The sequence below is a fragment of the Salvelinus alpinus genome, chromosome 5, assembly GCF_045679555.1.
Source record: "Salvelinus alpinus chromosome 5, SLU_Salpinus.1, whole genome shotgun sequence".
In the NCBI taxonomy this organism is placed as follows: Eukaryota; Metazoa; Chordata; class Actinopteri; order Salmoniformes; family Salmonidae; genus Salvelinus; species Salvelinus alpinus.
In genome coordinates, this window is record NC_092090.1 from 21,909,193 (window position 1) to 21,933,923 (window position 24,731).

Sequence of the window (24,731 nt, forward strand, 5' to 3'; positions counted from 1 at the left end):
GAGGAGAAGAGGAAGTAGAGGACAGGTAGGAGAAACACAGTAGTCTGGGATTGGTACAGATCAAATCAAATTGTATTAGTTACATGTGCCGAATACAACAGGTGTAGGAGACCTTACAGTGAAATGCTTACTTATGAGCCCCTAACCAACAACGCAGTTAAAAAAAAAAAAAGAAAAAAGAAAAGAAATAAAAGTAACAAGTAATTAAAGAGCAGCAGTAAAATAACAACAGCGAAACTATATACAGGGGGGAACTGGTACAGAGTCAATGTGCGGTGGCACCGGTTGGTCGAGGTAATATGTACATGTAGGTAGAGTAATTAAAGTGACTATGCATAGATGATAACAGAGAGTAGCTGCAGATCCACCTCACCTTGTGCTGTATTGATGGCCAATGTATGGTTAGCGTTCAACGTTGTACCGAGCTGAAATAACATAGTATAGCACTGTGATGGTGTTAACAAAAGGGTGTACCTGCAGATTTGGGGTCCTCTAGTCTCTTGCGTATCTGGGAGGTGAGACTCTGGATGAGTGTGTAGACCTGGTCACATGTCATCACAGGGTTCTCCACAATCCTCATAGAGTTAACCACAGAGGCTGCACCTGTAGGGGCCAGCTGGACGGACGGACACACACACATCTCGCTAAAGAACATTATGCAATAATGAACAGCTTAAAACATCTAAATCCGCTTTGCTTTCATTACAACCAATTACAGAGCCCAGAATGATCAAAGAGCAGAACAATAACATAGCTGAACAATTTCCACCCTCCTGTAGCAATCACTAGTTTCTATACATCATCTCAATCACGTATGATTTAGCCTAGCTCCAGCTTGATTTAGCCTAGCTCCAGCTTGATTTAGCCTAGCTCCAGCTTGATTTAGCCTAGCTCCAGCTTGATTTAGCCTAGCTCCAGCTTGATTTAGCCTAGCTCCAGCTTGATTTAGCCTAGCTTCTGTCCTTTCCCATTCAGTAAGACGCATTAGAAAGGATGAGGAGGAAAAGGGAGCTTGTTCCGCTTGCAAACCTCATTAGGATTAAGCCCTTCCGGAGGCTAGATTTACTTTAGACTTTGTAACAATGCCTATTTCTTTTTCACTCTAACCCCTTTTCTTTATAGCTTGTGTTCGTAATGGAGGTAGTATGGTGATCTACCTATGATTTCCTGATAAGACTCGTGTCAGCACCCCAAGTTAATGCCTAGGCCTGATAAGACTCATGTTAGCTCCCCAAGCTAATGCCTAGGCTAGGGCACACAGACGACCCGAGTTTGATACCTGAGGCACAAAACCAATGAAAACGTCCCGAAGCGGAGTGAATGGGCAGGTACTATCTACAAGCCTGTTTTCGTTTTGCAATGCACAAAGTTTTGCTACAGTGTGCGCTGAACACTACCCAGGTCAGTTGCACTTAGTGATTGGCTGAGCAGGAATTCAATGACATCAATTACCCTATCGTAGTCCTCCTCGGTGAACTCCTGGTCTTTCTGCATGATCTCGTGGAGACGGGCCTTGACGCGGTGCTGGCAGCCGCTGAGCGAGTCGCTGTCGTTGTCCAGCAGGCCGTTCATGTTGGCACTCTTCACCATCTGCACAAGGATGGGCGTCAACTCTCCCTCTAACGCCAGCAGACCCTGCCAGGCAAACACTCAGATGAACACATTTACACACACAAAGAGCTTTGACCTCTAACCTCTGATGCCTAGTGGTTACCTTGGCGAAAGCTGCGGCGGTCATCTGCACTCTGCCCTCGTCAGACGCGTAGATCTTGAGGTCGTGTCGGTACGTGCTGTGTAACCGTAGCAACCCGCAGCCAGGGAACCCAGCGTAGTCGCCTAGAACGACAGACAATGATCAGATGTTTTTTTTCACTGAACATAGTTGGCAGCAGTGTTTTGGTGTGTGTGTGTGTGTCTCACCTTGTCCTCCGGGGTACATGCAGCGGAAGGCCCTGCCCAGCTCTTCAGCCTGTACCCTGCCTGCTGGGGTCAGCTCCCCTCCCCACTTCAACACCAGAAGCAGAGAAGGGCACTCCTTACATGTGTCTGTGGAACAACACATCAGCTTAACTAGCAATCAATTCAATCCTACGTATCGTAAACCCTCAAGTCAATGCCCAGGCTGGCTTTAACTGTGTGTGAAGTTGAGTTTGGTTGGAGACCAGTACGTATTGTACTCAGGCATTTAATACAATTCCTATCACTGATAGCCCAGTTTGAAATTGACAACACTTGTGTTACATTTAGCACACAAAGCATGTTACAAAATGAGAAAATGAAGATTGCGCAAAAGCAACTGCAGATAACCTACCTACCACTCTGTGATAAAAGTTACTAATTGGCAATACCAACTGTGTTTTTGACATGCAGGGCTCAAACGTCTAGCACTAGATAGAGAAACTATGACTATGAACTGGAGCAGAGTGGCAATTTGATGTGTTCATGTGAGGAGAAACTGATACCCAGCTCTTACTAGAGACCAGTGTTTATTTGCTGGAATGTCTAGTGATATCTGGCTACCATAAGACACTGATGCTTGCTGGAGGCTTGGCGCGTAAGGGACGTTTTACGGTAGAACACTTTTTCTACAAATGCAACTCAGACATATAGTACATGGTGCTGGTGACTGGGGGAAAGCTGCCCCCTTATGATCTAAGCAGTAGAGGTGAAATGTTTCCTCCGCTTTCTCCATACCTTCCTCCTCGCTGGATGTTTTGGGCTGCCCATGGGGCAGGTAGGTGATCTGCACTTTTCTGTTGATCCCAGAAAAGTGGCCATACCTGGAAAAGACAGGAATAGAAAAAAGGGGGAACCATGTGTTATGACTGTCCCCATGTCCAGTCAATCATGCATTGAATAGCCTGGGTGTCAGTCTGTTTCTGCTTCAGCCAACTTGTCATTGTCTAGCTAGCCAAAACGTGCCTGGAAATCAGGGACTACGCAAGGATAGTGTTGTTGAATGCAGAACCAGTTAGTCACGGACATTTATTTTTAAAACAGCCTCAACTTTGTTCTGGCTGCTTGTAGATCATTTGTCATCATCATAAAACTAGTTACCAGTTCAAAGACAACTGATTCACTCTTCCTCAATCTTTCAAATGTCTAAGAATTACATCTGATTGGACTATCCTACAGGTTCCATACACTACTTTACAGCTTTGTGATTGCACAGTCAAAACTGTACATTATGTGCGTTGTCCAGTTCAGATTTTTCCACAATCTAGTTTGATGACATTTTGATAGAACTACGATGGCCCAGAAAGTCAAGACGCCCCAGGTGAGATTGTGTGCCTAATAACACGTTGGTCTAGTTAGACACGTCACTCACATCTCCAGAACAGTCTTCAGCTGCTCCAGTTTGGATTTCTTCTCTTCGATCTCGCAGTCTTCTCTTCCATCACCCAGTTCTAGCAACAGTTGCCGAGCTATGTCCAGTACCTCCTAACCACACAAAGGAGATGGACAAAATGACAAAGCCATCAGAGACATGGAATAGAATGTATTCATTTGAGGAAATTATTTTAACAGTATTATGGTTTACTTATGGTTTACACAAACAAAATGGACAGTTGAAATTAGTTGCGTCAAATGGGATTCCTACACAGCTTTGACCATCTAAACACAGGAATTGATACATTTGCGATCAAAGAGCTGTGCGATGGCTAACTAACTGTAAGTAAGTGAATTCTTTCAAACCACATTTAGCCAAGTTAGTTATATCTTACTGAGTACAGATGTGGTCAAATGAAGAGAAGTATCTCAATATACAATTGTTTTCTTCTTCTTGATCCTATGCAGTTGTTAATCAAACACACATGTAAACAAAACAAAAATTAAATTAACAGATTTTAGAAGAAAGTGAATCATGCAAGAGTGCCAATATATTTGACCGCATCTGTAAGTAAGTTAGCCAGATGTATTATTTACAGTTAGTTAACAATCCCTCCTACACTCATTCGCTAGCTACCGTAACACGTTTCCAAAAATGACGAAGTGGCCACAGTTGTGCTTACATTTTACCAAAATGTGACGTACACTAATCCACTTTCCATGCGTATTGTCCTCCTCCAAGGAGGAAATTATTTTCACAGTCTCGTGGTTAACACAAACACATGGACAAGTACAGTTAAAAAGTTAAGTCAGCCATGTCAAATGTGATTCACACAAACATGTGACAGGAATTGATTTATTACTTGGCTAAAGTCAGTAAAATAACAAAGATCAACAGTGAAGTATATCCCCTAAAGGGATACATACTATAGAAGTAACAAGGAAAGAGGATATAGTTTGTATAATATCAACCTTTCAGTACAAAGGCCTTTCTCAAGACCAGAAAGGCCTTTGTACTGAAACGTTGAAACTATAATGCCCTCTTCTCGTGTGGCTTTGTTGGTCGCTCATTCTATTTACTTACCTGCAGTTGTTTGGGCTTCTTCAGCTTCAATTTCCCTGTCTTGTAACCGCCGTATTTGTCAAACAATTCAAAAAACCTATTGGAGAAAGACATTGTATTTTATACCAAATGTAGTAAAAAAAAAATATATATATATACACACTGCTCAAAAAAATAAAGGGAACACTTAAACAACACAATGTAACTCCAAGTCAATCACACTTCTGTGAAATCAAACTGTCCACTTAGGAAGCAACACTGATTGACAAGAAATTTCACATGCTGTTGTGCAAATGGAATAGACAAAAGGTGGAAATTATAGGCAATTAGCAAGACACCCCCAATAAAGGAGTGATTCTGCAGGTGGTGACCACAGACCACTTCTCAGTTCCTATGCTTCCTGGCTGATGTTTTGGTCACTTTTGAATGCTGGCGGTGCTCTCACTCTAGTGGTAGCATGAGACGGAGTCTACAACCCACACAAGTGGCTCAGGTAGTGCAGCTCATCCAGGATGGCACATCAATGCGAGCTGTGGCAAGAAGGTTTGCTGTGTCTGTCAGCGTAGTGTCCAGAGCATGGAGGCGCTACCAGGAGACAGGCCAGTACATCAGGAGACGTGGAGGAGGCCGTAGGAGGGCAACAACCCAGCAGCAGGACCGCTACCTCCGCCTTTGTGCAAGGAGGAGCAAGAGGAGCACTGCCAGAGCCCTGCAAAATGACCTCCAGCAGGCCACAAATGTGCATGTGTCTGCTCAAACGGTCAGAAACAGACTCAATGAGGGTGGTATGAGGGCCCGACGTCCACAGGTGGGGGTTGTGCTTACAGCCCAACACCGTGCAGGACGTTTGGCATTTGCCAGAGAACACCAAGATTGACAAATTCGCCACTGGCGCCCTGTGCTCTTCACAGATGAAAGCAGGTTCACACTGAGCACATTTGACAGAGTCTGGAGATGCCGTGGAGAATTGACCGGTGGGTCAGTCATGGTGTGGGGTGGCATTTCTTTGGGGGGCCGCACAGCCCTCTATTGGCTCGCCAGAGGTAGCCTGACTGCCATTAGGTACCGAGATGAGATCCTCAGATCCCTTGTGAGACCATATGCTGGTGCGGTTGGCCCTGGGTTCCTCCTAATGCAAGACAATGCTAGACCTCATGTGGCTGGAGTGTGTCAGCAGTTCCTGCAAGAGGAAGGCATTGACGCTATGGACTGGCCCTCCCGTTCCCCAGACCTGAATCCAATTGAGCACATCTGGGACATCATGTCTCGCTCCATCCACCAACGCCACGTTGCACCACAGACTGTCCAGGAGTTGGCGGATGCTTTAGTCCAGGTCTGGGAGGAGATCCCTCAGGAGACCATCCGCCACCTCATCAGGAGCATGCCCAGGCGTTGTAGGGAGGTCATACAGGCACGTGGAGGCCACACACACTACTGAGCCTCATTTTGACTTGTTTTAAGGACATTACATCAAAGTTGGATCAGCCTGTAGTGTGGTTTTCCACTTCAAGTGTGACTCCAAATCCAAACCTCCATGGGTTGATAAATTTGATTTCCATTGATCATTTTTGTGTGATTTTGTTGTCAGCACATTCAACTATGTAAAGAAAAAAGTATTTAATAAGAATATTTCATTCATTCAGATCTAGGATGTGTTATTTTAGTGTTCCCTTTATTTTTTTGAGCAGTGTATATATATGTATATATAAAGAGATCAAGTCACTTATTTTGTATATTTACATTTTAGTTATTTAGCAGATGCTCTTATCCAGAGCGACTTACAGGAGCAATTAGGGTTAGGTGCCTTGCTCAAGGGCACGTCGGCAGATTTTTAAAAATCTAGTTTGTTTGGGATTCGAACCAGCGTCCTTTCGGTTAATGGCAAATAGGCTACCTGCCGAGTCGTCATGGAACAGTGGATGTCATGAAACTTCATGACTGGTAATTTGTCAGGATTATTATGACACGATTGAAAGATGTAAAATAGTTAAATAAAGGTTCAATTTAAAATGTTAAACACAATTAAGGGGTCATTGACAATCATGACATCTAAGGCATTACACCTAGACTTTACATACAGGGTTACCAAAGAACTCACATGGGATTCCGCACTTCCATCTTCATCTTCTGCTTAGGAGTTCGGTCTCCATGGCGGATTATTGCGATGACACAGCGTAACTCCATCCTGATTGGAGGGAATGTGACAGTAAAAAGGAATGAGTGAACAATGATGGTTGGTCGGGGTAATGACTTTTACCCCATCACTGGCATGTCTAAATAAGCAGAAACTTCACAGTGAAGCCAGTTATCCTTGAGACAGCAGTGGTTTTTATGTTGTGGCTACAGTAAAGCTGTACATTTGTCTACCTCAAAGCTTTTGCGCCTACAAGTTTGTCTTGGAAACGTTTTACCAATCATATGCACTAACATACAAGTCTGTGTGTGTGAGACTCACATGGTGCCAGATGTGGTTGGGACGATGGGGATGTCCTCAGCCTCAGTAGGGATGGACCAGGGGATGTGGAACTGAGGAGCTAGCTCCCTCATCACTATATTACTGCAGAGGACAAGGAAACACAGTTCACATCATAGAATTACATTATGGTTAACATACAGTCAACATTTACCAACATCTGGATCTTCTGACGGATTATTAACTTCTATGTAACTAGTGAGATAATAATAGCAAGTCATCTGTAGTACCATTTGTTTCCCCACTGACATTGCTGATAGCTACTTTGAGGAAACATGTACTTACTATGACATGTGGTTGTTCCACCTAGCTATATTAAGATGAATCCACTAACTACATGTCGCTCTGGACAAGAGCGTCTGCTAAAAATCACCCCCAAAAAATTGAAATGTTTCAGGATCAGCTGTCCCAAACGACACCCTAGGCTACCTTTAATCAGTTTGTGCTGAACTGGACTAGATGTTATTGGCTTACAGAAGGGGGGGTGGCCAACCTTGATCCTGGAAGCTGTCAGGTTAATTTACAACCCAGCACCAACACTAAACTCAAATAACCAGTCTTCAACAAAGACCACAATTAGTCTAATCAGTTGTGCTACAGCAGGGGTGGATCTGAAGTCTGCTCCTGTTGGACCAGGAGTCAGAACACTATTCCCCGCTTGGACCAGGAGTCAGAACTGGCATACCCCTGGCATAATGTAACCCTATGAAAACACAATATGACCGAAATAGCCCTCTGGCACATCGTACCCCAGGATCTTGGCACAGTCATCGTAGTACTTCATGGAGTTCTTGACGAAGCTGAAGCCGTTGACGTCGCAGACGTAGGAGTGACCGTTGGCTCGGAGAAGGTCAAAGCCACACACTGTTTGCTGCAGGGGGAAAAGACAGTCAGATAGGAATGACATGTAGTGTAATTGGGGGTGGCATTATCGAGAATATCAATCAGGGTAAGAGGTGGAAAATGTACTTATTGAGGGTGTGTGTTTGTTGATTCTCCTTTATATGACCTCAGCCTCTGTTCTGTTTTCTCTTGTCACTTCCCTTATCAATCAAAGTGATCGATCAGCTTGAGAGTGCCCTCAACAGGCTGCCTGGAGCTACAGTACGTCAGACCTGGGTTCAAATAGGTTAAGTGCTTTCTTTAGCCTGCCTGGGGTGCTAGGTGGGTGGGGTTTGCACTTTTCTATTGGTTCCATTGCAACAGGCAAGCACAGATAGGGTATCTAAAATAGCATTTGAACCCAGGTCTGAACTGTGTACCAGCTCATCAAATAGAAGAGGGGCAAATCAATGACCAATTCCACGTCGACCCATAGCCCCTACCCAGAGGCACTTGATGTAGATTTTATCCAGAGCAGCAAATAGTTCACACCTACCGCATGGGAATCGAACCCACAACCAACTGAGCCATAACTGACCTTGAATGCCAGGCAGACCTTGCGGGCCACTAGTTTCTCCATGGCGGTGAGCATGACAGGGTAGCGGATCTCCTTCCCCTCGCTGTCTCTCTCCACCTTCCCGTCCAGGGCAGGAGACTTCCTGGCCTCAGCGTGGGCATAGTCAGGCCCCACCGTATACACCTGAGGACACATACACATGGAGAGATTTAGTACACACACAGTGCACTTGCATAAGACAAACAAACAAATATGCATAGATGGACATAAACAGAAATACAGACTGACAATCGCATAACACACCTTAACGTCCGTCCCGTCCGTTGGCATGAACTCTTCGTAGATGTAGGAGCCAGTCTTCCTCACGTTGCTCTCTGGGGAGTACACACTGCTCCGGCTCCCGATCTACAGGACAGAGAGGCAACAGCGTCAGAACTGGCAGAACTACGTACTGTCTACAGCAGTGGTTCCCAAACTCCTTTAGCTCTGTGATCAAGCGAAAGCTGTTGGTGTGAACCACCAACTAAACAGACCACTCATTCTACAACTCAGAATAAAACTACCCACCAGCAGGCGCCCAGTGGACTAAACACTTGGGAAACACTGCTCTTCACACGACAGGATTACATTAGGACTGAATGAACGTCCACCATACTACTCAACTGTAGCCAGAGTCAAAGAAAGAGACTAGGGTTCATTCATCAGTACACAGTGTTGCACATCGCTTATGATCTATTCCATTTCAGAGGAAGAACACATAGAGTAGCTTACTACAATCGACTGGGATTGAGAGGGATGCCAATAATGTGTGTGATAAAATCAGCTATTGGGATCGAATGGTTATAAATCATGACAAAAACATTGGCCCGTTTTATGACAGGTTAAACAGTCCCGAAAGCCCTCTGAGAATGTGAGGTGAGATCACACTGAATAAAACAGACTGAGTCAAATAGAATTTCAATGAGCTGTATATTTGGAGGACTATGTATTACTATTAATATTGTAAGGTGAAGACGCTGATCTTGGGTCAGTTTTGTATTTTTCCCACTAATGGTTAAGGTTATGATTGGGGAGTTGATCCTAGATCTGTACCTAGATGACAAAATCTTGAAGTATCTTTTAAGAATGTTATGCCTAAAAAGACAAACTAAACCATCTTTACATTACCTTTAGTTCTATCATCTACAGTGCATTCGGAAAGTATTCAGACCCCTTGACTTTTTCCACGTTTTGTTAGGTAACAGCTTCATTCTAAAATATATTTTTTTAAATTCCCCTCAATCTACACACAGTACCTCATAATGACAAAGCAAAAACAGTTTAATAATAAAAAATGAAATATCACATTTACATAAGTATTCAGACCCTTTACTCAGTACTTTGTTGAAGTTCCTTTGGCAGCGATTACAGCCTCGAGTCTTATTGGGTATGATGCTACAAGCTTGGCACACCTGTATTTGGGGAGTTTCTCCCATTCTTCTCTGCAGATCCTCTCAAGCTCTGTCAGGTTGGATGGGGAGCGTTGCTGCACAGCTATTTTCAGGTCTCTCCAGGCTGTGTGCTTAGGGTCGTTGTCCTGTTGGAAGGTGAACCTTCGCCCCAGTCTGAGGTCCTGAGCACTCTGGAGAAGGTTTTCATCAAGGTTCTCTGTACTTTGCTCCGTTCATCTTTCCCTCGATCCTGACTAGACTCCCAGTCCTTGCCACTGAAAAACATCCCCACAGCATGATGCTGCTACCACCATGCTTTACCGTAGGGATGGTGCCAGGTTTCCAACAGACGTGACGCTTGGCACTCAAGCCAAAGAGTTCAATCTTGTTTCTCATGGTCAGAGTCATTTAGGTGCCTTTTACTGAGGAGTAGCTTCCATCTGGCCACTCTACCATAAAGGCCTTATTGGTGGAGTGCTGCAGAGATGGTTGTCCTTCTGGAAGGTTCTCCCATCTACACAGAGGAACTCTGGAGCTCTGTCAGAGTGACCATCGGGTTCTTGTTCACCTCCCTGACCAAGACCCTTCTCCCCCGATTGCTAAGTTTGGCCGGGCAGTCAGCTCTAGGAAGAGTCTTGGTGTTTCCAAACTTCATCCAGAAATGTTTTGGTACCCTTCCCCAGATCTGTGCCTTGAAACAATCCTACCTCGGAACTCTACAGACAATAGGGTGCCATTTGGGACGCATACCTAGGCCGTGTCTACACTTGACAGTTCATGCAGCTTTTGTATTCTGATTAGAGTTCTGATCATGGAATTCTAGGCCGACATTTAAATGTGTCTACCATGTCCACATTGTGTCTGGATTCCCTTTTCCCACATAATACTCAAATGCATGTATGCATTCTGCAAACGGTGGAACCAGCTAAATCTGATAACAACAACTGGATGGCAGTAGCCAACTACTGTAGCTAACCTCTAACAAGCCAGAAAGCAACGTTAAAGGGATTGCAAAGAGGTTAGCATAACTCTAGCCAAACCGAAAATATTTTTTCTAAATAAAGCTAGCATTTGAAGCCAGCAAACACGTTCCTCACATGCTAAGAACGCATTTCCTCCCATGTTTAATGAAAAAAGGTGCCTCTCGCTCCCAAAACACACCATTTCTGGAGACCTGTGGGCGGACTGCTGATGACGTTGCCCACTGTATGCGCTTTCGGTAGCCTGATTGCGTCCAGACTGAGGAGAAATCCCCACACAATGCATCCCTGACCACCTCCTGAAGTGGTCAGCCAGATCTGAACACAATCTGACCACACGACCACCTGTCTTTTCAATGCGATCTTTCGTAATCTGATAGCAGAGGTTGCATGTCAAGTGTCGACACAGCTCTAATGTCATCGTGTTCCTGCCTGGTTGATGAGCCCAGCCAGAGTGAGTGCCTGGTGTGGCTTCACCTATTTCAGTAACCTTAATGTGCTTTAGAATAAGTGCCATTATGGCATAAGGAACCCTTCGGTTGGGGCTGAGGGAGGAGAGGAAGTGTGAGGGAGAAAGAAGCCTGGTCAAAAAGCTACCCCAGGGCCTTTCCCATGTGGGTTAGACAGAGGAACGGATTGGAGTCATTTTTGAAGGGGTTAACGGCTTAGGGATCAGAATGTGACCTTTCTGAAGAGGCGCTGGCTTCCCCCTCCCGCTGAGGTGGGGTAGTAGATGTAGACGTTGTGGTCTTCAGCACAGACGGGTTTCTCCACAAAGGGTTTAGGGAACACCTCCCCATTCACCTCCACATGGTCTTCTCCCTCGACCAGGTTACACTCTGGGGAAGACACACAAATACAAAGTTGTATTCATTAGTGCACACCGCATCTAAATGTTTTGCAACAGAAAACATTACACAAAGAAAATGTGTTTTATTGGACAAGTTCCGTTAGCCCCTCCTAGTTTCGGTCCATTTCTTCCATTCAGTTTGTAGTGAATACGAACCAGGTGCATATTGTCAGTTCATCGTCATATTCAGACGATGGTCAGCCCTTTCAACTGTAAATAGTATGATTCAACCAGTTGAACATGGACATTATAGTCCCCGTTTCAAAAACAGACAATTACATGTCTTAGTATACCATTGACAGTCCGTACAACCATGCCCTCATACACTGAATAGTGTTGTTTTATCAAAATTCTCAAAGTATCATGGCAAGCAAACAAAACATTAAGCAGACTGAAGTCCCTGAGGAAATCAGAGTCCTAATGTTAGAAACTAACAGCTGGTCACGTGTTTACTCTTCAAGCTACAGCACACAGTATTTGACATAAAGCAGGTTCTTAAAAGGACCATTGAGTGGAGTCTGCTTCATGTTCTTTTTTTGACATTGAAAATAAAGTATCATGACAACACTAACTGACAGCTCTACCTTTACTGAGAAAGGGTTCTAACATTTTAGAAGCATTAGACCAAAACCTTGATAGACTAAGTTTGAACATTAGTCATGAAGATCAGGCTCTTGTTGTTACATCTACTGGCGTGACTTCTAAACTGTAAATGGAGGTTGCTATTCTACCGCCATTACACCGATCAGGGATGAAGACATAACCCATCTAGTGAACTCTACCTTGCGGGACTGTGTTCAATCAGAGTATTAAAAAGGGAAAATGAATGGCCTCCAAGTCACATCACCACACTCAGATATAATCACAGTATGCTCACAACCTAAGACACACTCATAACTGCTCCTCATTAACTGCGATATTTACCACAGGAACCAAAGTAAACCAAGTCAGTGTCCCAAATGGCACCCTATTCCCTATATAGTGCACTACCTTTGACCAGTGCCCATGGGGATGAAGGGAATAAGATGCCATTTGGGACATTGTCCGACATCCTCCCAAGGCAGTGTTGGTCTAAGGCTGGAGAAGTCTGTCTGGTGTTTATACCCAGAAGAGAGAAAAACCGAGACCTCACTGGAAAGTGGTTTTATTCTTTCTGACTATAACCAGGTTTCCATCCAACCTTTTTATGCGAGTACAGTACATGTAGGATTTTTTTTTTTTTAAAGGCCTGAAGGAAACTGCTAATTTGTTGGTACATTTTTCAAATGTCGACAAAACAAGATTCGCTAGACAAAGTGAGATATTTGTATGTCTGTAAAATGTATTATGCGAGAAATGGCAGAGGGAAAACATTTATGCGCAAACATATAATAACATATGAAGTCACACAATGATATGCTGTGTGGTCCTCCCACTACGACATGGGAAAGCATGCAGTGTATTAGGCTACAGATTAAATAAGTTGATGAATTTCACAGGGTGGTGAAAGTGCACAGTGATGAGCTTGATGCTCCTTTCCAATAAATATTGAGGGTCTTATTCTGGTGACAAGATGATCGGCTGCTGTTTTCAAAATAAATGTATCTTGCTCTTTTGTTTAAAAAAGGCACATGTAGCCTACATATCAATGCATACACACAAACTATCTAGGTCAAATAGGGGAAAGGCGTTCCTTTATCGTTTTTTAAACCAGGTTTGCTGATTATTTGAGCAATATGAGATGGAACGGAGTTCCATGCAATAATGGCTCTACATAATACTGTACACTTTCTTGATTTTTTTCTGGATTTGTGGACTTTGAAAAGACCCCTGGTGGCATGTCTGGTGGGTAAAGTGTGTGTGTGTCAGAGCTGTGTGTAAGTCGACTATGCAAACAATTTGGAATTTTCAACACATTGTTTTACATAAAAATAAGTAATGCAGTCAGTCTATCCTTAACTCTTAGCCAAGAGAGACTGGCATGCATAGTATTTATATCAGCCCTCTGATTACAATGAAGAGCAAGACTTGCCGCTCTGTTCTGGGCCAGCTGCAGCTTAACTAGGTCTTTCCTTGCAGCACTGGACAATAATCAAGATTAGACAAAACTAGAGCCTGCAGAACTGGCTTTTTAGAGTGTGGTGTCAAAAAAGTAGAGCATCTCTTTATTACAGACAGACCTCTCCCCATCTTTACAACCACTGAATCTATAGGTTTTGACTATGACAGTTTACAATCTAAGGTAGCGCCAAGTAATTTAGTCTCCTCAACTTGTTCAACAACCACACCATTCATTTCTAGACCTCAGCTGAGGTCTAGAACTTAGGGAATGAGTTGTACCAAATACAATGCTCTTAGGTTTTAGAGATGTTCAGGACCAGTTTATTACTGGCCACCCATTCCAAAACAGACTGCAACTCTTTGTTAAGGGTTTCAGTGACTTCATTAGCTGTGGTTGCTGAGGTGTATATGGTTGAATCATCAACATACATGGACACACATGCTTTGTTAAATGCCAGTGGCAGGTCATTGGAAAAAATAGAAAAGAGTAGAGGGCCTAGAGAGCTGCCCTGTGTTACACCACACTTTACATGTTTGACGCTTCCATTAAAGAAAACCCTTTGAGTTCTATTAGATAGATAGCTCTGAATCCACAATATGGCAAAGGTTGAAAAGCCATAACACATACGTTTTATTGACACCAACAGTTAGGGTCAATAATATCAAAGGCTGCACTGAAATCTAACAGTACAGATCCCACAATCTTCTTATTATCAACTTATTTCAACCAATCAGTCATTTGGGGAACGTTGAAGAAATGTCAGAAATGGAGCTTACATGATTCCTTATTCCACATGTCAGAGATGTTATGTTTGTTCTATGTGATATACTGTATAAGTTCCTGGGGAGAATACAACACTATGTAAGTAGTGAGAAATACATCCTGCCTAAGACGCACAGGGGTAAGTATGGGAGCCTCTGAACTGTGAGACAATGGGCCAGCCTCCCTGTGGAACGCTTTAGACACCTTGTAGAGTCCATGGCTCGATGAATTGGGAGGTGTGGAGGGTCGACTCCGGGATGCTGGCATTCTAGGCAGAGTTCCTCTGTCCAGTGACTGTTCTTTTGCCAGTCTTAATCTTTTATTTTTATTGGCCAGTCTGAGATATGGCTTTTTCTTTGCAACGCTGCCTAGAAGGCCAGCATCCCAGCATCCCTGTTGCCATTGAGACTGGTGTTTTGTGGGTACTATTTAATGAAGCTGCCAGTTGAGGACTTGTGAGGCGTCTGTTTCTCAAACTAGACACTAATGTACTTGTCCTCTTGCTCAGTTGTGCACCGGGGCCTCCCAATCCTCTTTCTATTCTGGTTAGAGCCTGTTTGCGCTGTTCTGTGAAGGGAGTAGTACACAGCGTTGTACGAGATCTTCAGTTTCTTGGCAATTTCTCGCCTTCATTTCTCAGAACAAAAATAGACTGACGAGTTTCAGAAGAAAGGTCTATGTTTCTGGCCATTTTGAGCCTATAATCGAACCCATAAATGCTGATTCTCTAGACACTCAACTAGTCTCTTGCTTCTTTAAACAGCACAACAGTTTTCAGATGTGCTAACATAATTGCAAAAGGCTTTTCTTATGATCAATTAGCCTTTTAAAATGCGAAACTTGGATTAGCTAACACAACGTGCCATTGGAAGACAGGAGTGATGGTTGCTGATAATGGGCCTCTGTACGCCTATGTAGATATTCCATTAAAAAAATGTAAAGAATAAACAGCCATTTCCAGCTACAAGTCATTTACAACATTAACAATGTCTACACTGTATTTATGATCAATTTGATGTTATTTTAAAATGGACAAAAAAAATTGCTTTCCTTTCAAAAAAACAAGGACATTTCTAAGTGACCCCAAACTTTTGAACGGTAGTGTATGTATTTCTATCAAAACGTTCTACAACATAGTGCCCTGCTGAACACGCCCAGTTATCTTGGAACCCTAATGACTGATTTACACTACAGGGCCGAGAACAAGAACTGTACTGGCTCAGTTATTTTATTTTCACAATGTCCTTTCTAGCAGTTCCAGCAACTGTGGTGGATGGATAACCAGGCCAGCCCAACACAGTACAGCTCGGCTCAGTATTGTGAAAAAGGTACAAGGTTTTAAGAGTGACAAGAAAGCTATAGCACCAGTAGAGGCGACAGGGACAGAATATTGACCATTCCTGATGGGACCGTCAACGCTTGACCTTTGGGGACCGCACACTGACCGTCTGGTTTATCTGGGTCGCGGTTCAGCACAGCGTAGCGTGGCAGATCGATGCCTTCCTGCTGCAGGATACGATACACCTCCCTCCTACAAAACAGACAAAACATAACATTCAGGTGAGAGATAGTCAGCCATCTCACTTAACATGAACACTGTATATCTAAGACTGCACACGTCACCACGTGACACCAGTCCAAACAATGCTGGTCACACATCCCCACGTGACACCAGTCCAAACAATGCTGGTCACACATCCCCACCAGTAATCACCATAATAGCAATATAACATCATATCCTTATTCCACATAAGACCTCCAGAACAGCACAGTATTAACCATGATGCTCTGTGATAGCTAAACCTCTCTATACAGATCCTGTATAGATCCTGACACACTATTTACCATATTTGCCATGTATCGGGACAACCCTAGCGTGGGTTCTCCCGATACATGGCAAATATGGTAAATAGTGTGTCCTATTGCTTGGATAATAAACACGTGACTCTGAGTGACAGAGTAAGGCTGTTTGTTTCCCAACATCAGGACTGTTTTCCACAAGAAATGAAGTCTGCTTCTTGTTTTATTAGCTTGCCATGATACTTCTGAATCGGAGTATCGTGATACTGTTGTCATGACAACCCTACAGTATGCAGCTCTAGTTTTGGTTGTACCTGTCCTGTATGTAGTACTGTGTGTTCAGGTCATTGATGAGGAGTGGGTTTCGGAGATTGGCGTAGCTCACTGCCTTGTCCAGCGGGAATCCTACAAATTCAAATGCAACACCAACTGTTAGCAAATCCTGTACGCAGGCCACACAGTATGTGCAAACTTCGCCAGGGGCAAGAATGGGACACATTAATGAAGACAGACAAGTGAAAGTAATTGAAATGAACACAGTCCAGTGGGCAAACATTGTTCAACTGGGTTTCTCCAACATTTTGCTAAAATCAATGGTTGCAAATTTAGTCCCATATTAGTCAAAACAGGCTGTTGTGGTGTCAGACAGAATTACTCAAGCTGGGTTGAAGACGAGTAATGCTGACACAGCGTGGTACGAGAACGGGCTGTGTGTGTGTGTGTGTGTGTGTGTGTGTGTATGATGTAGTAGCATGTGACTGTGTTTAAATATGTGTAATCACTTTTTGGACTATAGAATAATGGGTGGGGTAATTTAGTTGAATACAGTTATTTCATCAGCGAACAGAGTTGGTGTGTGTGTGTGTGTGTGTGTGTGTGTGTGTGTGTGTGTGTGTATTCCACCTTTGGAGTGGAAGGAGACGAGGCAGTCACACAGGGGCCATTTGTCCACGGGCTCGTTGAGAATGACGTCCTCGGGGAAGATGACCACAGTGATGTACTCAAACCTGCACAGCCGCTCCAGGATCTGGGTCATGGGCTTAGACTTGGACTTCTTCATCATGGAACAGATCCCCACCACGATCTGTCGCTCCGGGGGCTGAGAGGGAGGGAGGGAGATCACTTTATTGAGTTAGGCTACTTTGTCTATTGACGACAGTCTTGAGTAGCTTTACAACCAGTCAACCAACTAGTCCATGAAATGGTTCAACAGTTGTCACAAAAGTGCTTTACGGTTGAGTAGTCTCATGCAGTCTCATGCGGCCTTACATGATCTTGTGCTGTGGAATTAGCCCTAATATCTGTAGCCTCCATTGTGATGGTATCTACAGTTGAAGTCAGAAGTTTACATACACCTTAGCCAAATACATTTAAACTCAGTTTTTCACAATTCCTGACATTTAATCCTAGTAAATTATTCCCTGGTCAGTTAGGATCACCACTTTATTTTAAGAATGTGAAATGTCAGAATAATAATAGAGAGAATGATTTATTTCAGCTTTTATTTCTTTCATCAAATTCCCAGTGGGTCAGAAGTTGACATACGCTCAATTAGTATTTGGTAGCATTGCCTTTAAATTGTTTAACCTGGGTCCAACGTTTCAGGTAGCCTCTCACAATAAGTTGGGTGAATTTTGGCCCATTCCTCCTGACAGAGCTGGTGTAACTGAGTCAGGATTGTAGGCCTCCTTGCTCGCACACGCTTTCTCAGTTCTGACCACAAATTTACTATATGATTGAGGTCAGGGCTTTGTGATTGCCACTCCAATACCTTGACTTTGTTGTCCTTAAGCCATTTTTCCACAACTTTGGAAGTATGCTTGGGGTCATTGTCCATTTGGAAGATCCATTTGCGACCAAGCTTTAACTTCCTGACTGATGTCTTGAGATGTTGCTTCAATATATCCACATCATTTTCCTTCGTCATGATGCAATCTATTTTGTGAAGAGCACCAGTCCCTCCTGCAGCAAAGCACCCCCACAACATGATGCTGCCACCCACGTGCTTCACGGTTGCAAGCTTCAACTTCAACTTACAAGCCTCCCCCTTTTCCCTCCAAACATAACGATGGTCATTATGGCCAAACAGTTATATTTTTGTTTCATCAGACCAGAGGTAATTTCTCCAAAAAGTACAATCTTTGTCCCCATGTACAGTTGCAAACCGTAGTCTGGCATTTTTATGGCTGTTTTGGAGCAGTGGCTTCTTCCTTGCTGAGCGGCCTTTCAGGTTATGTTGATATAGGACTCGTTTTACTGTGGATAGAAATACTTTTGTACCTGTTTCCTCCAGCATCTTCACAAGGTCCTTTGCTGTTGTTCTGGGATTGATTTGCACTTTTCGCACCAAAGTACATTCATCTGTAGGAGACAGAACGAGTCTCCTTCCTGAGCGATATGACGACTGCGTGGTCCCATGGTGTTTATACTTGCATACTATTGTTTGTACAGATGAACGTGATACCTTCAGGCAGAAATTGCTCCCAAGGATGAACCAGACTTTTTCCCCCTGAGGTCTTGGCTGATTTCTTGTGATTTTCCCATGATGTCAAGCAAAGAGGCACCGAGTTTGAAGGTAGACCTTGAAATACACCCACAGGTACACTTCCAATTGACTCAAATTATGTCAATTAGCCTATCACAAGCTTATAAAGCCATGACATCATTTTCTGGAATTTTCCAAGTTGTTTAAAGGCACAGTCAACTTAGTGTATGCTAACTTCTGACCCACTGGAATTGTGAGACAGTGAATTATAAGTGAAATAATCTGTCTGTAAACAATTGTTGGAGAAATGACTTGTCATGCACAAAGTAGATGTCCTAACCGACTTGCCAAAACTATAGTTTGTAAACAAGAAATTTGTGGAGTGGTTGAAAAACGAGTTTTAGTGACTCCAACCTAAGTGTATGTAAACTTCTGACTTCAACTGTAATAGTAATGGAGGTTACCATATCAGGGCCAGTTGTCTAATGTACTTTCATGCGGGTGATTCATATGTGACATCATGAGGCCTGATGTAATCTTGTGTAGTCTCGTCTCATGCGGTCTCACCGAGTCTGTGTCCTCGTCGTCCTCGTACAGCTCCATGTCTGTCCTCATGCTGCAGCCGTCGTAGTCCTCCAGGCCCTCGCTCTCATCGTCCTCGCAGCCCACGAAGAATCTGGGAGCGCCGTGCTGGCTCTCGCCCGGGCTGGCGGGCTCTGACATCACAATCCCCGGCGGCAGCCCTCAGCGTCCCGCCGCGCCATCGCACACCAACACACCGCCGGGGAGGGCCGCCGATGGAGGCGCACAGGGCCTACTAGGAGCTGATTGGCTGGTGACTCAAGTCTCGAGGTGGGCTAAACTGCTCTGTGGGGTGTATTGGGTTGGGGGTGGAATGGGGTTGGGTGAGGAAGGGAAGGGGATACAAGAGCTGGTTCTGGGGCAGGGGGCATGTGTTGAGGGTTAAGTTGTAATAGGTGTGTGACAGACTATGTTAGTAGTAGTGGTGATGGTGTTTCTGGGGTGGGGTTGCTGAGGCCTCATTCTTTACTCAGCGGTTAAAGATCTCATGTTTCGGGCCTGGCCTGGGGCTGGGCTCCTTGTGTGGTCTCAGGACTAGTAGGGGTAGATCCAACTATAATGGGACCACAGCCCATTCCTCTATGCTTGTCCAAGATTGACAGAGTCTAGAAATGAAACAGAGAGATTATAGAGGATATTCAATAGCAGGTACCCCAGGGGAACACGCAATGCTGTCAGGGGTACGCCAAATAAAAATGTGATTCACATGTAACTACAAAAATCAATAAAAAAGTTGAAATAAACTAATAATAATTCACATTTTCAAACAGTCCATTTAGTAAGGCCTGCATCAATAGAGACACATACCAGCTTTACTGGTAGTACTGCTACTACCAGCAGTACTACACCTGCACCTGTCGACGACACAAGTTGTTCTGCTTCCACGAGCACATCCAATGCTAGCATCAGTAATTCTACATGTGTTAGACCAGCTAGCATGGTCACTGACAGTTGTGAATCTGATGCAGCCGAAGAGCTACTGCCCCCTTACCAGGGAAAGCACCGAACAGACAATGAAGTTGGACGATCGAAGAGGCACAAATATGATGAGAACTACATTGATTTGGGGTTCACTTATATTGGGAGTAGTGCCTTTCCTCAGCCACAGTGTGTTACAGTATATGTGCAAAAGTACTCTCACAACTCAATGAAACCTTCACTCTTGCGCAGACATTTAGAAACAAAACATGCCAATTTTTAAAATAAGCCACAGGTGTTCTTTGAGCGAGAATTAAGATGACTTTCAAGTAGTAAGACATGTATAAAAACAACAGATACCATTAATAAGAAGGTGCTAGAAGCGTCTTATATGGTGAGCTACCGAGTGGCTAGGACAGGCAAGCTCCATACTATTGTGGAGGACTTAACTATTCCTGCTGCCGCAGATATGGCTGGGACAATGCTGGGAGAAAAGGCAAAAAAAACACAGACAATTCCTTCATCAAACAACACACTGTTTCACGACGCATCAGTGACATGGCAGGAGATGTTTTGAAACAATTATTGCTTGGCGTACAAGCCAGTGAATTCTATGTGTTACAGCTGGATAAGTCAGACGTGGTGGGCCTGGCACAGCTCCTGGTATGTGTACGTTACGTTTATGGGTTGTCAATTAAGGAAGACATCCTCTTCTGCAAACCAGGAGAGGATTTTTTGAAGTATTGCACAGCTTTGTGACATCAAATGGACTTTGGTGGTCAAGATGTGTTGGTATCTGTGCTGATGGCAGAAAAGCCATGACAGGGAGACATAGTGGAGTGGTAACGTACGTGCAAGCAGTTGCTCCCGACGCCACTTGGGTACACTGCAGCATCCACTGAGAGGCTCTTGCTGCCAAGGGAAATACGTTTTGGACACTACAGTGAAAATGGTAAACTTTTTTAAAGCAAGGCCCCGTGTAAAAAATACTCGTGTATTTTCTGCACAACGCAATGATATGGACAGTGACCATGTAACGCTTTTACAACATACAGAAGTGCGCTGGTTATCAAGGGGCAAAGTATTGACACGTTTTTTTAAATTGAGAAACAAGCTTAAAGTTTTTACTGACCATAATTTTCACTTGTCTGACTGGTTGCATGATGACGAGTTTCTCACATGACTGGCCTACATGGGTGATGTTTTTTCTCGCCTAAATGATCTGAATCTAGGATTACAGGGACTCTCCGCAACTATATTAAATGTGCGGGACAAAATTGAGGCTATGATTAAGAAGTTGGAGTTCTTCTCTGTCTGCATTAACAAGGACAACACACAGGTCTTTCCATCATTGTATGATTTTGTGTGCAAATTAACTCAAGCTTACGGACAATGTTAACTGTGATACAGCGAAGCACCTGAGTGAGTTGCGTGCGCAATTACTTTCCTGAAACGGATGACAAACAACTGGATTCGTTATCCCTTTCATCCCCTGCCTCCAATCCACTTACTGATATCTGAACAAGAGAGCCTCATCGAAAATTACAACAAGCGGTTCTGTGAAAATTGAATTTAATCAGAAGCCACTGCCAGATTTTCTGGATTGGGCTGCGCTCAGAGTTTCCTGCCTTGGCAAATCACGCTGTTAAGACACTGATGCCCTTTGCAACCACGTACCTATGTGAGTGGATTCTCAGCCCGCACTGGCATGAAAACGGAATACAGGCACAGACTGCGTGGAAAAGGATTTAATGCTGAGACTCTCCGATACAACCCAACATTGCAGAGTTATGAGCATCCTTTCAAGCACACCCTTCTCATTGACCTGTGGTGAGTTACTCATAATCTTCGATGAACAAATAAGGTTTTATATGTAAGATGGTTAAATAAAGACCAAAATGTATTATTATTATTTGTGCCCTGGTCCTATAAGAGCTCTGTCACTTCCCACGAACCGGGTTGTGACAAACTCACTCATTCTTATGTTTAATAAATGCATTGTATAATGTGTGTGGCAGGCTTACAATGATGGCAAAAAACATTTGAGAGTGCGCTGACCCTGGTGCTAGAGGGGGTACGCAGCTGGAGGTTGAATGTTTGAAGGGGTACGGGACTATAAAAAGTTTGGGAACCACTGGCCCATAGGATTCCCAACAGCATCCATATTACGACGGGGGGAGCTAGAGGCCCAGTTCCATACTGATAATTGCTCTTTAAAACTGGACACTGCGTCCGACGCCCCAGAGTGTGACCAAGCTCATCTGTTAAGAGCACACAGCCGTGGCATGAGGGAGCGTCAATTCCCCCCCAAACACTAAATGTTACACCGCCTGCCCTGACATCAGCAAAATCCTGCAATCAGGGGTTGGAAAACCTCTGGAAGAACACATCTGTTGTATGTGTTGTGTGGATGATTTGACACCAGCGCTGAACTGTGGTTGCAGGTCGGTGTCCCATGACAGAGCAGCACTGGCCTACATCGCCGATTACTAAGCTCTCGGTTAGCTGTTACCACTCATTACAACCTGCCACATCATACAGAACTTTGGAAGACAAGCCTCTCTTGTAGAGACAATATCCAGCCAGTTGATTCCCATCAGGAGAGCTGTTATTCACATACTGTTACTAATATTCTGTGCCTGACTGAGTATTATAGAATAGCCTAGTCAGGCTACTTCAAAAAATATGTTGCCTAATTATTGCACAAAAGCATCTTACATGCCTGGACATGTCAACAACAAAAAACCTAGCGAAGAAAATGGAGAAGCCTAAAACGTGATAACCTACAATATCGGAACAAGGTAGGGGTAGACGAGGAACTGCAGGGGAGTGTGTAGAACTAGTCAGGTCTAATTACTCTATCTACTTGAACGATGCTGCATTAAAATCACATCATAGAGAGACAGAAATGTCAACACAAAATCCTGTACTTGCCAGCACTGACTAAATGAAAGCTAGGCACAAACAGAACACTGCTGTTTGATATCTGCCCCCAACTCCCATACAAAGCTCAGTTCTGCTGACTGTGTGAAAGTAGCAAAGTCCATGGTACATTGGCCATCATTACTAATGGTAGGCTAGATGCCGTTACAGTGACTATTAGCCGTGAAAAAGCTCAAAGACAATTTAGGCTATCCATGTGAGTAATGGCACAGTTAGGCATACAGCGGCAGGACACGTATAGACTACAATAAATCTCACATCCAATTCTAACCGCCCACCACATATACAGTGGGGCAAAAAAGTATTTAGTCAGCCACCAATTGTGCAAGTTCTCCCACTTAAAAAGATGAGAGAGGCCTGTAATTTTCATCATAGGTACACTTCAACTATGACAGACAAAATTAGAAAAAGAAATCCAGAAAATCACATTGTAGGATTTTTAATGAATTTATTTACAAATTATGGTGGAAAATAAGTATTTGGTCACCTACAAACAAGCAAGATTTCTGGCTCTCATAGACCTGTAACTTCTTCTTTAAGAGGCTCCTCTGTCCTCCACTCGTTACCTGTATTAATGGCACCTGTTTGAACTTGTTATCAGTATAAAAGACACCTGTCCACAACCTCAAACAGTCACACTCCAAACTCCACTATGGCCAAGACCAAAGAGCTGTCAAAGGACACCAGAAACAAAATTGTAGACCTGCACCAGGCTGGGAAGACTGAATCTGCAATAGGTAAGCAGCTTGGTTTGAAGAAATCAACTGTGGGAGCAATTATTAGGAAATGGAAGACATACAAGACCACTGATAATCTCCCTCGATCTGGGGCTCCACACAAGATCTCATCCCGTGGGGTCAAAATGATCACAAGAATGGTGAGCAAAAATCGCAGAACCACACGGGGGGACCTAGTGAATGACCTGCAGAGAGCTGGGACCAAAGTAACAAAGCCTACCATCAGTAACACACTACGCCGCCAGGGACTCAAATCCTGCAGTGCCAGACGTGTCCCCCTGCTTAAGCCAGTACATGTCCAGGCCCGTCTGAAGTTTGCTAGAGAGCATTTGGATGATCCAGAAGAAGATAGATTGGGAGAATGTCATATGGTCAGATGAAACCAAAATATAACTTTTTGGTAAAAACTCAACTCGTCGTGTTTGGAGGACAAAGAATGCTGAGTTGCATCCAAAGAACACCATACCTACTGTGAAGCACGGGGGTGGAAACATCATGCTTTGGGGCTGTTTTTCTGCAAAGGGACCAGGACGACTGATCCGTGTAAAGGAAAGAATGAATGGGGCCATGTATCGTGAGATTTTGAGTGAAAACCTCCTTCCATCAGCAAGGGCATTGAAGATGAAACGTGGCTGGGTCTTTCAGCATGACAATGATCCCAAACACACCGCCCGGTCAACGAAGGAGTGGCTTCGTAAGAAGCATTTCAAGGTCCTGGAGTGGCCTAGCCAGTCTCCAGATCTCAACCCCATAGAAAATCTTTGGAGGGAGTTGAAAGTCCGTGTGCCCAGCAACAGCCCCAAAACATCACTGCTCTAGAGGAGATCTGCATGGAGGAATGGGCCAAAATACCAGCAACAGTGTGTGAAAACCTTGTGAAGACTTACAGAAAACGTTTGACCTCTGTCATTGCCAACAAAGGGTATATAACAAAGTAT

At 43.9% G+C, this 24,731-nt stretch overlaps 1 protein-coding gene across 4 annotated transcripts in view; it reads right to left on the minus strand.

Moving 5' to 3' along the window:
• Window positions 1–24,731, minus strand: part of ppip5k1a (diphosphoinositol pentakisphosphate kinase 1a) — a 47,587-nt gene that overhangs the window by 19,779 nt on the left and 3,077 nt on the right. For all 4 annotated transcript variants that reach the window (XM_071400961.1, XM_071400960.1, XM_071400959.1 and 1 more), the window contains exons 2-18: window positions 19,181–19,800; window positions 17,032–17,227; window positions 16,443–16,533; window positions 15,774–15,859; window positions 11,360–11,514; window positions 8,569–8,670; window positions 8,287–8,448; window positions 7,616–7,737; window positions 6,849–6,950; window positions 6,492–6,578; window positions 4,415–4,490; window positions 3,329–3,441; window positions 2,695–2,780; window positions 1,921–2,046; window positions 1,715–1,836; window positions 1,453–1,635; window positions 475–616 (exon numbers count right to left, since the gene is read on the minus strand). In XM_071400961.1, the coding sequence (XP_071257062.1) occupies window positions 475–616; window positions 1,453–1,635; window positions 1,715–1,836; window positions 1,921–2,046; window positions 2,695–2,780; window positions 3,329–3,441; window positions 4,415–4,490; window positions 6,492–6,578; window positions 6,849–6,950; window positions 7,616–7,737; window positions 8,287–8,448; window positions 8,569–8,670; window positions 11,360–11,514; window positions 15,774–15,859; window positions 16,443–16,533; window positions 17,032–17,227; window positions 19,181–19,336 (2,107 nt within the window). In that variant the 5' untranslated portion in view covers window positions 19,337–19,800. The remainder of the gene's footprint in view (window positions 1–474; window positions 617–1,452; window positions 1,636–1,714; window positions 1,837–1,920; window positions 2,047–2,694; window positions 2,781–3,328; window positions 3,442–4,414; window positions 4,491–6,491; window positions 6,579–6,848; window positions 6,951–7,615; window positions 7,738–8,286; window positions 8,449–8,568; window positions 8,671–11,359; window positions 11,515–15,773; window positions 15,860–16,442; window positions 16,534–17,031; window positions 17,228–19,180; window positions 19,801–24,731) is intronic.